The 15,955-nt window shown below is 40.0% G+C and overlaps 1 protein-coding gene across 4 annotated transcripts in view; it reads right to left on the bottom strand.

The window, feature by feature from the left end:
- Positions 1-282: 282 nt before the first annotated feature.
- The window catches only part of large2 (LARGE xylosyl- and glucuronyltransferase 2), a 148,928-nt gene continuing 133,255 nt past the window's right edge, over positions 283-15,955 (bottom strand). For all 4 annotated transcript variants that reach the window (XM_042485237.1, XM_042485227.1, XM_042485245.1 and 1 more), the window contains 7 exons: positions 14,858-14,983; positions 11,286-11,441; positions 10,507-10,670; positions 6,950-7,228; positions 5,860-6,006; positions 5,548-5,743; positions 283-1,259 (listed from right to left, as the gene is read on the bottom strand). In XM_042485237.1, coding sequence (XP_042341171.1) covers positions 1,062-1,259; positions 5,548-5,743; positions 5,860-6,006; positions 6,950-7,228; positions 10,507-10,670; positions 11,286-11,441; positions 14,858-14,983 — 1,266 coding nt within the window. In that variant the 3' untranslated portion in view covers positions 283-1,061. The remainder of the gene's footprint in view (positions 1,260-5,547; positions 5,744-5,859; positions 6,007-6,949; positions 7,229-10,506; positions 10,671-11,285; positions 11,442-14,857; positions 14,984-15,955) is intronic.

The raw sequence follows: 15,955 nt of genomic DNA, 5'->3' as shown, positions 1-15,955 counted from the left end.
GACACATAAGAGATGTAATGGCATTAAAACTAAAAAAAGGTTCCCTGCTCTCTGTCTGTGTAGCAGTTTAATTTCAGGGCCAGCGGCTTCCTTAATAATGACTCACTATAAGGTGTCAGTGTTCGTCGCGTGAGTTGGTCCCAGTGAGTAATGATATCTGTTATCATTAGTGGAGTTTTGCTTCTCTCAGGGGGATGAATGATAAAAGTAAAATGTGAAAATGTGTAGTGCAACTCGCTACATGCAAGCAAATATATGATCAAGACAAAAGCAAGAATGACATTGATTACAATCAGTAAGCGTGTTGAAAACGAGCCATATGATGCAGCTGGATCATACACACACACACACACAAAGCACATCCCTGAAGCTCACGTAAATTCCAAATTATTCGCCCAGGACAGAGGTCAGAAAATTTAGAAAGGAAAAATAAACTGATTCTTATGTATAATCAAAACATTGTAAATACTTGTTATTCGTTGGTTTGGATTTTCTTTGAAAAAAGAAAAAAAAAAGAAAATCATGGAAAGTAATAAGGCTTTAATCTTTCTCCAGTTCGACTGGCCTCGCAGAAATGATTTAAATGTTTCTTTAAAATCTTCCGCCAAAACGACACAGGTCCTGTCATGTCCAGATATCCATGTAGATGGACTGTTTGATGTGTGTCTTCTGGAAAAAGCCCTGATTGTCATAACAAGTTGTTAGAATATGGTTGTTATTTCCTGGCCTTAAAGCTAGTCCCATTAATATTCACGCCCAGCCATAGCCCATCTCAGCCTAATCAATCCAGCCTCTAGGTAATCTGCCGCCACTGTGTCCACTTGGTCGTCTCTCCGTCTCATCCTCTCGTCACCTTGAGGTGGAGTTGAATGGAGAAGTAATGCACAGGAGCCCCAGAATGTTTCAAAAGGCTGTAAAGCTTTACCGTCATTTGTGTGCGTTGTGCGGCAATGCAGCCTGTGGTGCAGTGCTGCATCATTACTTGTCTGAGTTCTCGGGCCTTGTTAGCCAGGAGCTCGGAGGCTACCGGACTCGCTGGCTCTCAGCAGTTGAGCAGTTCTTTAGATGTTCCTCTGGGCGGTGAGGTACTTGAGAGCAGCCGAGCCGTACTTCCTGGACAGGTCCTGGTGGAACTCGTCCTTCAGGGTGTTGAGACAGTTGCGGTAGCCGGAGCTGGAGCGAAACTTGGAGATGTCAAAGCTTGGAGCGTGGGGCATGTGGATCATAAAGGCGTTGGGGAGGACCATCAAGTCGTACTCCTGAGGAACGGAAAACAAAGTGGTTCAGATGACAGATGAATCAACAGGTACTTCTGACTGAGCAATTTGATTGGTCAAGTGGCATTCCATGAGTGCTGATATTGAGGTGTATTATGCTTTGTTTGTATGGGTCTTATCTTGAGGTCAGAGGTCTAGGGATGATTACGTCTCGGAGTCAGATGAGTAGAATATTGATACTAGGCTTAAATGACATGGACTGTGGCCCCTTGGGGTTTTTTTTGTGATTGATCACAGTAGGTGAGGAATGTTTACTGATTAATGTGTAGATGTCTGTACCTATATAAGAATATTTCCTTGTGCTGTAGGAGAGAGAGATTCGCATTGGTACTGAATCCTCTCCCAGGCAGACCATGGTACCTCGTGGATGTTGAACTTTGTTGTAATAAATTAATTCTTATGCAACCAAGTCAGTGTCAGCAGCGGTGTCTTCATCGTCTACACATCATTGCTACTTAGGAAACAACGACAATATACAATATAACATCACTGGGACTTTTACCTCTGCATGTATTACAGCTTCACTGCTGTTCTAAACTGCTGTTCAATTAGGCTCACACTAATGGTTGGTAGTTATCTGATGTTACTGTGTTTGCCAGTGTCAGTGTTTGCCAATGTCAGTGTTTGCATAGCAAGAAAATCCCGTCTGACCGGCATCTCTCAAAAAATACCTGAGCAAAATTCTGCCTCATGCAAAAGCCCTCAACCTACAGGCAGGAGGTGGGCAGCTGTGATAGACGGGTTTTGGAAAAACACCACTCACTGGGAGTAAACCAGTTGTCACAGATCTTACCAGGATGTGCAGTGAGACAGGGACACACTTGTCTTACAACAACCGCAACCTGAGAGACACCGACATACACAAACTGTCTGATATGGGACTCGAGGTGATGGAGATCACGGCACACACTGGAATGATGACCTGTCTGATCAAATTAACTCATCTGAATCACTCAAGCTGTTAACAGACTTTTATTTCCCTGGAAACACAGAGATAAATGTAAATGATACTAAGCAGTTTGTCTGCGCATAACACAAAGACCGAGCTTCCACAGATTACTAAACTGGTGTGTAGGAAAATGTTTATATGTTGCTAGGTAACAGCTTTCAGTTCCAGTGGTTGTGGAACTGTTTGTATTGGGGGAGCCAAAAATAATAAAAAATAAAATAAAATAATAATAATAATAAACAATCATTATCTGTTGTTGCTTATTACTGTCAACTAATAAATGGCACTTTTAAAACTGTTGTATAAAAGCAAAATCACACTCAAGGTCATGCTGTTGTACTGTATATCATCATTGCTGTGATTATCGACCTTGAGTGTGACATTGCTTAAACATCTAAAAATGAAACACAAGTAATCTTTTCTTGTCTCAGTCACAAATACTAAAGCCTTCACACGCAATCATAAATAATTCAATCACTCCCACACAACTGAAAGGTTAAAGAAACATTTAATTCACTGTTGCACTTCTTATCAACTTTTTCAGGTTCATTTTTTTACACAGACCTGAAGAGGCTGTTCAGATCAGAACTTCATGTTCTCTCTCAGGATAACTTTTGTTCTTTGTATTTATTCAAACAGGTTTCGTGTTCCTCTCAGCTGTGATGGAGAGGCGCAGCACAAAGAGACTTCAGTCAAAACTCAATGGATGAAGTAATATTTATATTATCACAGTTATGACAACTGTTGGCATTCTGCGAGACTCGAACATAAGCTGGTCATCATCAGCTGTCCTCGCTTCCAGCAGCTGAAAACACAAGAAGTATAATTCGAACTGCTCTATGGTTTTAACACACAGATATTATGGCCGATAGACATTTTTGATCCCATTCAGCACAGTGCATTCAGCTTTTTTCTTTAAATCTTACCCTTCATTGGGTCATATCGCCTGTCCCTTCCCTCAGTTTTGGAGATGTTGCACAGTTTCCTTTAAAATACAACATCAAAGTCACTTTGGTGAGCAAATATATCCCGGCTTGAGCAGCAGGCATAGTTACAGAAGCGGATTAGGGCCATTTATGATGGAGAAAAAATTTGGGGGCAAATCGAGATTAAAGTTGAAATGACGACAATAAAGTTGAAATTTCGAGAATAAAGTTGGAATTTCGAGAAAAAAAGTCAAAATTTTGAGAATAAAGTCGAAATCCAATTTCGAGATTAAAGTCAAAAATGACGAGATTAAATTCGAAATTTCAAGAAAAAAAGTCGAAATGCTGAGAATAAAGTCGTAATATAATTTTGAGATTAAAGTCGAATTTTCGAGAATAAAGTCAAAAGGAGAGCAGACAACTGTGCTGACCTCTATGTACTTGCCCGGGGAGGGCTGCTCGTGGCTGGGGTGCTACTCCCCGGGATGAATTTCCAATGTTTTCCCATCCTCCTCACCACCACCAGCCACCACAGAGTTGTGGGAGGTGAGACCCCAAAAGCGTGGTGGGATCGAGGCGGGGGGCCTGCCCTGTGTACCCCCCAAGCTGGCCTGGGGTGACCTGGCCCGGCTTGGGGGGTACACATGGGTCCCTCAGTGCAGTTGCGGGTAAAGTGAAGGAGTAACTTTGACTCTCTTAAGGTAGCCACAGCTGGCTCTAGGGGTGAGATGAGACCCCCAGGGTGGGCCGGGATCGAAGCGGGGGTCCCCAGCCACCACAGAGGTGGTTATGAGAAGGAGGGGAAAACGTTGGAAATTCATCCCGGGGAGCCTCTGTAGTAGTACACCGGCCACAAGCAGCCCTCCCCGGGCAAGTACACAGGGGTCGGCGCGGCTCTCCGCTCTCCTTTCAACTTTATTCTCAAAATTTCGACTTTAATCTCAAAATTATATTAGGACTTTATTCTCAACATTTCGACTTTATTCTCGAAATTTCAACTTCATTCTCATCATTTCAACTTTAATCTCGATTTGCCCAAAATTTTTTCTCCATCATAAATGGACCTAATCCGCTTCTGTAACTATGCCTGCTGCTTAAGCCGGGATATATTTATTCACCAAAGTGACTTTGATTTTGTATTTTAAAGGAAACTGTGCAACGTCTCCAAAACTGAGGGAAATAACAGGCGATATGACCCATTGTAAGGGTAAGATTTAAAGAAAAAAGCTGAATGCACTGTGCTAAATGGGACCAAAAATGTCTATCGGCCATAATATCTGTGTGTTAACACCACAGAGCAGTTCTAATTATACAGCTGGACAGGACAGCTGTCTGGGCCTAAGAAGAAATGGATGTTTGGAGAGGAATCACAATAGACATGATATCAGATGAGGGCAACAGCACAGCTGACGCAGAAGCTGCGGATTTTGAGGCCACCATCCTTTGGAACCCAGGAGCTCTCTGACCTATTTGCTGCTCTTCAGGAGAGACTGAAAGAAAGACCAAAATATGTAGCAACACACCACATACAGCTACGAGTTGGGCCATCCTCAGGTAGACCGACACAGACTGCATGCAACCCCAAAACAGCAAAGACTCATTTCAAGCATCTCATGTAATACAACCAACTCTGCTCTGTTGCTTCTTTTTGTTGTGTTGTTGTGACAGGTGTCTTCAGTAACTGTATAACAAAAATAATAATAAAAAAACTTTGGACAAGCAGTATGGAGACATTTTGTGGTTTTATTATGTATTTTTTAATGTTTGGATCCTGGTTTTGCTTCAGTTGTTTGGGAGATGAATGCAACGCCTTTACCCCATGAACTCGACTTTCCATTGGCATGAGGGTGAGTAGATAATGACTAAATTTTCAATTTTGGGTGAACTATCTCTTTAATAATCTAACGTCATATGATTATGTGAACAAACTGATCAAGGTAGCGATAGACCAGCAACTCTTGTGTTCAGCAAGGTAAAATTAATGTTTTTCTGAACGGAGTCTGGTGGCTTTGAAAAGAGCATAAAGCTTCAGTTCTCTATTGGAATTTGCTGACTGGAAGGTAAAGTGGTGAAAATATACTAAATATAGTGTACACTTCAACTGATTTTAGGGGTCTGCTGTCCATGTTCACAGCAGTACATTGCTCAGATACAGTGGTGATGCTCCAGCCTGCTTCTCCAAGCTGGGGGCATTACAACTGACATCTACTGTATATAATTCATTGACTTCTGATAAGTACACCATAACACTCCACTTTAAAAAAACCTGAACAATGCCTTTAAGTTACCAGGAGAGGAGAGGTTAATGTTAACTGTTGAGCAGTAACACATTTCACACCAATCTTTTACATTTGGACTGTCAAAATCAGCCCCCCCAAGCAGCCATGACACATACCTGTGCATCTAACTCCAGGATATGCGACACCTTGTTCCAGCCAAAGCCTACAAAGCGCTGGTCGTACTCTGGACAGTCCCGTCTCACCACAACGTACGGCTCAAAGTCTGGCTCCCATTCCACCTTATAAGGTGTGGTGGCAGTTCGCCATTTGGCATAGTTGGTAGGAGCGTGACCTTTAGGCCACACATGATACCTGGAGAGGCAGAAAGAGAGGGACTCAGTGAAAGGGATCAAATAATGACATCACTTGCTGGCACCTTGTTTTTCCCTCATCCTCATTCACTGATGTGTTTGATCGTGTCTGGGTACCTGAAGGTGTAGAGAGTCCCCATGTCCAGCATGGAGAGCAGCTCAGCTTTGGATTTGGGGAAGGATAGACGATACCGAAGCGTCTCGAAAGCTGGAACCACCAGAGCCTTCTTAGTGTGAGCCATGTCCAGCAGCACCACGGACCTTCTAAACGGAGGAAACGGGACAGGTGAGACGCAGCAAAAAAAGGCAAAGTGTTCATACCAACAGGTACAACTAAAACTGAAAATGGCTCATTAAGATGCTCACAGTATTCATGTATTTAGCTTATATAATTCAGACAGAAGGGAAGTTATCTGGGGTTTTTTTCAAATCCTTTTTGTTAACCTATTTTTCACAATTGCATTTTTTTCCTTTTTTTTTCTGTTTTCAAATAATTTACTATTTTTGCACTTGGCACATTTCTACAACTAATAAAATTACTACATTGCATGTCGTAAGATATCATGGGATAACACAACAAGGAAAAATTTACCTCTGTTTATATCCCAGTTCACCTGTGCAGGATCACAATTCCATGACGAATGCCACTGTGCTGAAATGCATTGGCGTTTTTTTCTATATTTCTATTGTTTCCTACTTCCTACTTTTTTATCCGATACAAGAGGGTCTGTAACCACTCCATCAAATTTAGCTGGCTCTTTTTGGCTTTTTTTAGTAGTATTGCTACTACTACTACTAATAATAATAATAATAATATTAATTATTATTATTATTATTATTATTATTATTATTATTATTTTAAAGGTGAGTCAAAATGTGCTTGTTTGCTAATGACACTGTTTTTTTTTTTTGCCTGAGTCGATGCAGTGATATAAATGAAATGAGTGAGGGTCTCTTTTATGCCTTTCTGGCCTTAGTGGGACACTTGGTGCAAGTGAGCATCGTTATTGTTATCAGTTACTCCTGTGCTTGTCCGGGGTTAAACCTGCCTGCAATGAAAAAGGTCTTTTAACGCCTGCTGGCTTTGGGTCTCTGGATTTGTTACTTTGTGAACAAACCAGAGCATAAACTCCTTACATTAAAGTCTTATGTTACGGTACTTTCAGCTGTGCTAAAATTGTAATCTGGCACCAACAGCTAGTCATACCTGAGGTAATCGTAGAGGCCGTACATTGGCAGGAAATCCACGTCAGTCAGGAACACGTATGGCGTGTTGGCGTTCTTCAGGGCCACGTTCCTGACCAGGTTTACCGGGTAGAACTGGCCTTCCTTGTAGACAATGTGGTAGCCAACATTCTTTCGGTTCTTGAGGACCTCGGAGGCCTGGGCGTAGCGAAGGAACTGCTGAGCCTCGGCGTCTGACATGTAGAGTGCCAGACTGATGGGGCCTTCCCAGTGCTTACAGATGGCCTCCAGCATCTGCAGCCTGCAGGTGGCACAGATACAGACACGTGTGTTATTGATGGAGGCGATGATGAAGAACAGGGGTGCAGCAAAAATTCACTTTCACTATCAAATAATTTCTCTTTAAGTTTTTGGAGATGTATCAGTTGTCTGATAATATCAGAAAATTAAGGTGGACATCTTCTGGTCTGTGTGTTGACTGGTTGGCTAATATGCTTTTGTCCAAGCAAATTCTCATTGGGCTGACAATCGCTGGTGTTATTTTAATATGGCCGTGTGTCCACAAAAGCATTTCTTGCCCAGCTACAAACGGCTGGTGCTCTTCTGACATTGTCAAGCTGGGAACATCAGAGCGCTCTGGAGGCAAAGCGGTTTTTTTTTGTTTTTTTTTTTTTCAGCTGATACACTTTGGTTGGGTCTGGTTGCTATTATAAGAAATATGCACAAAGTAAAACATTCTGCACAATGTTGGAAAAAATGTAGAGTGAATTATTGCTGTATTCACTTTCTCCTCAGAAATAGTGTATTTACAGTATTTACAAGTTAGGAGCACATGAATGGCCCTCCAAAGTCATAATTACAAGTGGGACTTTTCAATAACTGAACAGCCAAGTTGTGACATTTGATTGTCATTTCAGGGCAGCAGAAATGATGGAAAGCATGGAAGCAGTGTCAACAACTGACGGTAAAAAATTAGATATTTCAATATTTTGTTCCTCTTAGGTTTTAGATACTTTTAGTAGTTGCACGTTTTAGTATCTTCATCTATTAGCTGTAGCAAGTAAACAAACTGTAGTATAAAGCATGCTAAGCGAGTACACGAACATTGAAACTTTTGAAAATTTTATAACACGAGTTGCCAAATTGACATCATAAATGTCACTTTCTGTAGTTTTTACCTTGTGATTGTATTGCCTTTTGAAATAGCTTGTTTTTTCCTACCCCTCTTGTCCTCTCTTATGTTATTTATGCTATTTTTTATTTATTATTTTTATCAATATTGTTTTTTAATTTATTTATCGATGTACAGAACATTGGTCAACTCTGTTGTTTTTAAATGTGCTTTATAAATACATTTGGATTCAATTGGAGTGGATAAATGCATAAACATGGTGGGCAAAAGTCGATGTTTGGTCAGTGATAAGAATTGTTTTATTAATGCACAAATTAAATATCAATTTTTGATCACATGTAAAGATAGAATAATATATAACATATCAATAAACTAGAGCAGCTATCAATCTCTTGTTTAACGGCTCTTAGCATTACAATGCAACCCATTTTCTTTGTAGCTATTTTACGACCTCAAAGCACACGAACACAACAAAGAGGGAAGAATGACTTCCCGACTTGGAAACTGTGACCTTCCGACATCACATGAATGCAGCATATTTTCTTATCCATTATTGTTGTTGTTGTTGTTGTTGACAGCCATTCTTTGTGGTTTTATTTCAGCCTTCTTCTTCTATGACTGAACACAATTTAAACTGTTGGCTATTAGAATTAAAATTCCAGTGCACTGTGGGCAAATTAGTAGATCTGGAGATAACATGCTGATTTGTTTTCCCCATCGCCCCACTGATTGGTTGAGGTAGGTCTGTAAGTTTTAGTACAAAAACAAGATTTTGCTTGGCTGACTCCATCTTGACAGAAAACAGAGCAAATTGTAAATCATCAGAGCCCAAGCTGACATTTTTGTCTGTTATTTTTATCTGACCAACAGACCAAAACCTAAGGATTTCAGTTTATGTGCCAAGAATGACTATGACTATGACTATGATTATGACTATGACTATTTCCAAACAGTCCCTCGACCCAATAATTTCAGCTCTAATGTGGATAAGGGTGATCTGATTTGGAGTAAATTCACTAATATTGTGCAGCAAAATTGCATTAACACATACTAACATGAGCAGCAATTGTTTTGAGTATAAATAATCTCTCTACAAAAGTTATAGTTATCATAAAACTGTGGAAGCTATTATTATTATTACTATTATTGTCATTACTATTATATTCCTATATTCCTAAATTATGTTAACACCATGTCTCATCTATTTCCTTTATTCCTGTTACTCTGATATCATACTCCTGATACTTGTCACAGCCTTGCCCAAAATTCAACATATCCTACATAATTTCAATTTGATCTACTCCTGGACTTTGTATATCACATCTTATTCAACTTTTCCAGACTGTTCGACGCATTTTATGCACTTTTCATTTTTCTTTTTTTTGCTAATTTTGGCTGTTTTCATGCTAATGACATAAATGTTGGCAAGGTTGTCTTGGGATTTCCAGCTCAGCTCCTACACTAAGTCTAAAGTGCACTGTGGAAACAAAATTGCTACATTCATACTGTTAAGTTAAAAAAATGCACCATCAAAGCATAAAAACATGCATTGTATTATTTCTGGGTGTCATTCCAGGCTATTTCCTTAGGATTTATATTTTTTACTATTTTCCTCATGATGTTATTATTTTACCATATTTGGCATATGCTAATCATTGTTGCTGTAAATCATGAACACATCCCAGGCCGTGATATTTTTTTTTTTAAAAATCTGCAAATCTACTTTGCATGTAGTATATTAAAAGTAATTTTTCACCTAAACACTTAATGGCATTATGACAAAAAACTCTCATTTAAAGGGTTCAAATTAGGAAAATTGATACATATTTGATATCAATGATTAGGACTGACGCTGGTTAAAAAAATAACAATGACAGTAGAAAATAATATTTATGCATATTTTTTTTTAATATTGACTTTGAAAAGCACATTTTACTTTACTTACTTTAAACTGTCTGTATTTTTTCCATCGTGTCTGTATAAATGTTTTGTTGTCATGTTGTATACATGTGTTTGTTTTGTTTGCTTTATCATCACTTAAAATTACATTATTTGAATAGTATTCATTTTTTTAAGTTAAAAGTCCTTGGAACTTAGGCTGAGATCTGTTATGTACTGATTCCAAGAATGAGCTATGAACCTCAGTCGTGTGTGCTGTGAAAAAGCATCTATAACAGTCATGTGAGAGTAAAGCTGGTAGCTCTTAAAGTGTTGCAGATTAAAGTACAGGACTCATGGTCTGAAACCCTGAAGGTATAAAATCATTTCCTCATTCTGACCTGCAGTTTTGTTTTTTTTGTTTGTTTGGTTGTTTTGTTTTTTTTTAAATGAAATGCCGATATTTGCCTGGCTAACGAACAAAGTGGAACATGAGTCCAACCCAGGTTATTTCTTATGTCATTCTCAACAAGCTGCAGCTAAAATAGTTGCTTCAAATACTCTGGTACCTGTCCATGGAGAGCTGTGCCACCAGTGTGATATCGGTGCTGTCATCGTTGGGCATGTACTCATACTGCAGGAAGTAGAGGTGCACTCTGTGAACGGTGAGTCTCTCTCTACGAAAGTCATAACACTGATCATCCTCGTCCAGCTCCTCCAGTGCCGTCTGCAGCTGAGGAGACACACAACGCTGCTCATCTGAGGAAGAACTTTCAGAGCAAAACCATTCAAAGCAACACAGAGGTTTCTTTCTAAAAGGAGTTTTTCTTTGATACAGAAAAATCCTTTAACGATCACTTCCTGTTGCATTTCTTGCTTCAGACTGAGAAAAATGTGGAATAGTTTCTCGTCCTTGGTCCAGTTTTGGCACCTTAAACAAATCACAGCATATTATACCAATTAAATCAATTTGGATTTTCAGCAAGATCTGGCAAACTGGAGCGAGAACTATGTTACCATGGCAGCCACAATCCCTCTGTACAGGGAAAAAAATCTACCACTTGTTATTCTCCTGCCAATGACTCAATAATGACATTTTGATTTTGGAAAGTGTCTTTGTGATTCTGATTATGTTGTTGAACATTGGCTAAAGATCATTAACAGATATTTGTTAATCACAAAAAACAACATTCAGTTGGCCTTTATTTCAATCACTCTTAGGTACCATAATAACATAGTGGGTGCAGTAGGGAGATAAATATTTAGAGTCTGTGTATTCGTGTGTGTGCGTGCGTGCGTGCATGCGTGCGTAAGTATGTGGGTAAGTATGTGTGTAAGTATGTGTAACCTGGATGCTCTCCGGGCTGGCCTGACTTGGACAGCCGAACAGCTCTCTCCTCAGCAGGTTCCCATCGTACTCCAGGAAGGTCAGGTAGAGGTTCCTAAAGAACTCCACGTGTTTGTTCTTCACTCTGAGCTTCTTTGGAGAATTCCAGTGGATTACCTGAAATCACAGCAGGGGGTGGGTGGGATGACTCCATTCTCTGCATGTACTTCAGTACAGTTTAGGAACTTCACCTTCTGAAGACTTTCTGCTTCTCAACGCAACATTTTTACCCCACTACCTGTATCACAAGGCTGTACACAGATACCTTGTTACTGTGAAGCATGCTGAATCAGATGAATGATATCTGTGCTGTACTCAGGTTTCTTACGGGCATCTATATACGTGGCTCAGAGGTAGAGGTTTTTTCCTACCTCCAGAGGTTTCCAACAGCACCTAACAACACTTAACAGCACTCTGACCCAAACAGCTGACCAGCAGAGGATGAGAAATGTAGCACCAAAGGTAAAGGCTGAGGTAAAGCGGCGAAAACACTCCAAATACGGTGTCCACATAGACTGACATTGATTTTTTTAGGTAGGCCTTTTTTAAAGTGGCTAAATTACGTTTGATATCAACCCCTGTGGGGCACACCCCATCTGTTTCTTCAAACCAGGAGCGCACCGACCGCCAGCTGCAGCCTCACAGTTTCGTTTTTAATTTTTTTTGCAAATGTTATGATTTATTTTATGGTACCAATATTATTTTTCATTCTTAGATTATCAATAAAGTATGACAAAAGTTTTTAAAGGAAATCACTTACACAAAAATGAATTCACTCTGGATTTAACACCACTGATGTAAAAATTCAGCTCTAAAAAACATCCTTGTTTCATCTCAATGATACAGTTAATTTATGTTGTTATCTTACCTCCCTGGGTGAGCACATAATCCTTCAACTTATCTAAAGATCCACAACACAGCTAAGAGAGGAACTGTCTTTTGGAATTAACATGACTGCTGCATTAACATATATCAGGTACATGTCAATGTATCAATCATCTAAAGGCCCTGCAGGAACTCTCAGCTGTTTGCAGTTATTTTGGCTGATCAGATGGCTGCTCTGACTGAAGGTGGGCAAACATACACTGGAAGATTCATTGAAATAATTAGAATGATAAGATGCAACACACCTTTTCGACACGTCAATCAAAGACAGTTGGTACACACACACAGACACACACACACACACACACACACACACATATCCAAAACTGAATTGACTTGTGTGGGTGCTTTATAGCCTCGACACACACAAAGGTATTCTTCACTGTCCTTTATTTATTTTTGATTTACAATATATTTCCTGCAATTTTACTTAATTGTCAGTACAATTTTGACTGTAGGACTTTCAGTTGGGGATTTAAATTTATTTTTTGGTTAGTTTGTTTGTATTTTCCAGGGCCAATACTGATATTAGTATTCTAGGAGACAGGGATAACGAATATTCGGAACTGATCTACATTGGCAATGGCGTTGCCCTTAGTTATTCATGTATTTGAGGCTGGTGGCTAAGGTGGCAGTCATTTATTGAGTGAGTATTGATTTAGTGTGGCTGGGGATGATGACATCATTAGGGAGTGGGGACATATTCTGTGATTCCCTTCTCCTGTATTATGGGGCGTCCTTCTGCCTGTGGCTGGCTCCTCCTCTCTACGTCTCCCTGCCGACCAATCGGGTCCCGTCTTCCTCCCCCTTGATGAGTGCCTGCTCCTATTATGTGTTTCCTGAAGACTATGTAAGTCCACAGTAACTTCGCCAGTGGCAGCTGTGATTTTATATGAGCAGTCTGCCTCTGTGCCTCTAGTTTGTGTGTTGTTGGCTCATGATTGTTAAGTTGCTGGTTGTTCACATTAACTTGTACTGAGGTACTCCACAGTTAAGGGAGCAGGGCTCTAGAGAATAGATTTTGGTTTTGTCTTGGTTTGTTAAACACATTCTGCTATCGCACCACCGTAGGAATCTGTTTGCCAAAAACACAAGGTTTTATGGGTGGCTGCATTGATTGTGTTTGCACAGGTTAGTATAGAGTAGGTAGGTAGATTCTTTCATTTCCGAACCGTTTGTAAATGTAGCAAGCTTGGGGGTGAGGTTGGCCAGGTATAAGATTTGTTTTTTGTTTGTTTATTCTTGCTGCCACCTGTCGCCCTCTCCCTTTGTTTCAATGCTGCTTGCTTGTTTCCCCATTTAATCATTCATTCATTCACTGTATAATAAACGGCTTTCCAGCCAATTTCACCACAACGGCTTTGTTACTTCCCTTTGTCCTTAGGCTGTACATCTTTGGGTTGTAACAGGCAGCAAAAATAAAAATCCTAGAGTAGAAAACAGAAACCCCAAAACAAGAGTTAAATGCCCGTATGTGTATATTTAATTCAATACTGCAAAAGAGAACTTTTCAACAGTACCTTTTTTTTTAGAGAGAGAGCAAAAGACGGAGAGCAAGAGAGAGTGAGCAAAAAAGAGAGAGTGACAGAGCAAGTGAAAGCGAGAGAGAGTACAGTAAATATAGCTACGTGTGGTGCATAAATTGTCAATATCCTCTCTGAGCTGCATTTTCATTAACTGTGATCATCTGGTATTGAATCTTAACTCTTTCTGCAACGTCCAGGTGCCGTCTCTCTCCTTCTTCCGCTTTTTCTCTCTTTTCCTTTAGTTCTCATACTGAAGGTTCATCCAGTTACTGCTATTGGACTGAATGCAGAATGTTACCAGCAGAAACACTTAGTGTTCGCTGAGGATGAGAAGAATGCAAGGTTAAAGTGACCTTGACCTTTGACCACCAAAACCTAATCAGTCATTGAGTCCACTTAAACGTTTGTAAGTTTGAAAAAAAAATCCCTCAATGTGTTCTTGAGATATCAAATTTACGAGAATGAGGAGAATGTAAGGTCACAGTGACCTTGATCTTTGACCACCAAACTCTACTCAGTTCATCACTGAGTTCACTCGCACATTTGTGCCAAATAAAAAAAAAATCCTCAAGGAGTTTTTGAGATTTTCACAAGAATGAGGCAAATGCAAGGTCACTGTGACCTTGACCTTTGACCACCAAAATCAAATCAGTTCATCACTGATTTCACTTGAATGTTTGTGTCCAATTTGAAAAAAAAATCCCCCAAGGAGTTCTTGAGATATCCTGTTCACAAGAATGAGACAGACAAGGTGACAGTGACTTTGACCTTTGACCTATGACCACCAAAATCTTATCACTTCATCCTTAAGTCTAAGTGGACATTTGTGCTAAATTTGAAGAAATTCCCTCAAGGCGTTCTTTAGAGACCATGTTCACAAGAATGGGCCCTACAAGCCTATGATGATCGTTACTACTCATGGTAATGGATTTTTTTTTTTTATAATATCCACTGTTAGTATCAATAGCGAAAGGTGGTTGTGGTGTAATTCAAGTATTTGTGTTCATACAGCAGTGAGGAATATACTGAACACTGGCTCTCCTGTGCACTCAGCACTTCATAATGATTTCAAATTTTGAGAACTCATAACAAATAAATTGATCAGCGTCTGTGTGTGTGTACCTTGAGGTCGGACACCTCTGTGTAGCACTGCTCAGAGCGAGTGTGATCAGACAGCTGGACGTTCCAGAAGCAAGGCAGCTGGTGCACCAGGACCGGGTTCTGCTTTATGAAGGCATTGAAGATGTCCTGAACACAGACACACAACACATCCTACTGTGGTTACTGTGGTCCTTTTGTATGTGGAGCGTCAAGGACACACATAAATAGTTCAGTCCTATTTCCTGGGATGCAGGAAACAGGAATGCTTTCTTGAGAGCTTGAGTCATCCCGACATCGTGACTGGTTGAAAATGCAACAGTTGGACTCTTCGAGGCATCAGAAAGAAGGGCCATATTGTCTTTTTGCTGGTTCCCTGGCAACATCAGCTTTTAATTTAGACTCTGTATGATTGTCAATAAAGGCAGGCGCCCTGTGAGAGAAGGATACATTATGTATTTTTAAAGTGCAACCAAGGGCGCTGGTCAAAGCTCAGAAAACACTGTTAGTACTGGATCTATGGCTGTACATACACTGAGAGCACAGATCAAAGAAGAATCATAGTTTCATACAGTGCACTAGCGCTGGTAGTGATGCATCCAACCTTTCTCAACTATATAACAAATAATAATGTTGTAGATGGACATTCCACCTTAACTGGAGACTAGGACTTACAGTGGGTACGGAAAGTGTTCAGACCCCCTTAAATTTTTCACTCTTTGTTATATTGCAGCCATTTGCTAAAATCATTTAAGTTCATTTTTTTCCTGATTAATGTACACACAGCACCCCATATTGACAGAAAAACACAGAATTGTTGACATTTTTGCAGATTTATTAAAAAAGAAACACTGAAATATCACATGGTCATAAGTATTCATACCCTTTGCTGTGACACTCATATATTTAACTCAGGTGCTGTCCGTTTCCTCTGATCATCCTTGAGATGGTTCTACACCTTCACTGGAGTCCAGCTGTGTTTTATTATACTGATTGGACTTGATTAGGATAGCCACTGTAGATGTGTGCAAATGCTGCTCAACAAATAAGACTTGGGGCGCCTCAATTAAGGGTCAAAATTTTTAACTTTGGAAAGTCATAACTCTTTCACCGTAAGTCTGA

This window comes from Plectropomus leopardus, chromosome 1, assembly GCF_008729295.1.
Source record: "Plectropomus leopardus isolate mb chromosome 1, YSFRI_Pleo_2.0, whole genome shotgun sequence".
NCBI classification, from domain to species: domain Eukaryota; kingdom Metazoa; phylum Chordata; class Actinopteri; order Perciformes; family Serranidae; genus Plectropomus; species Plectropomus leopardus.
This window is presented reverse-complemented; position numbering and strand designations above follow the sequence as displayed.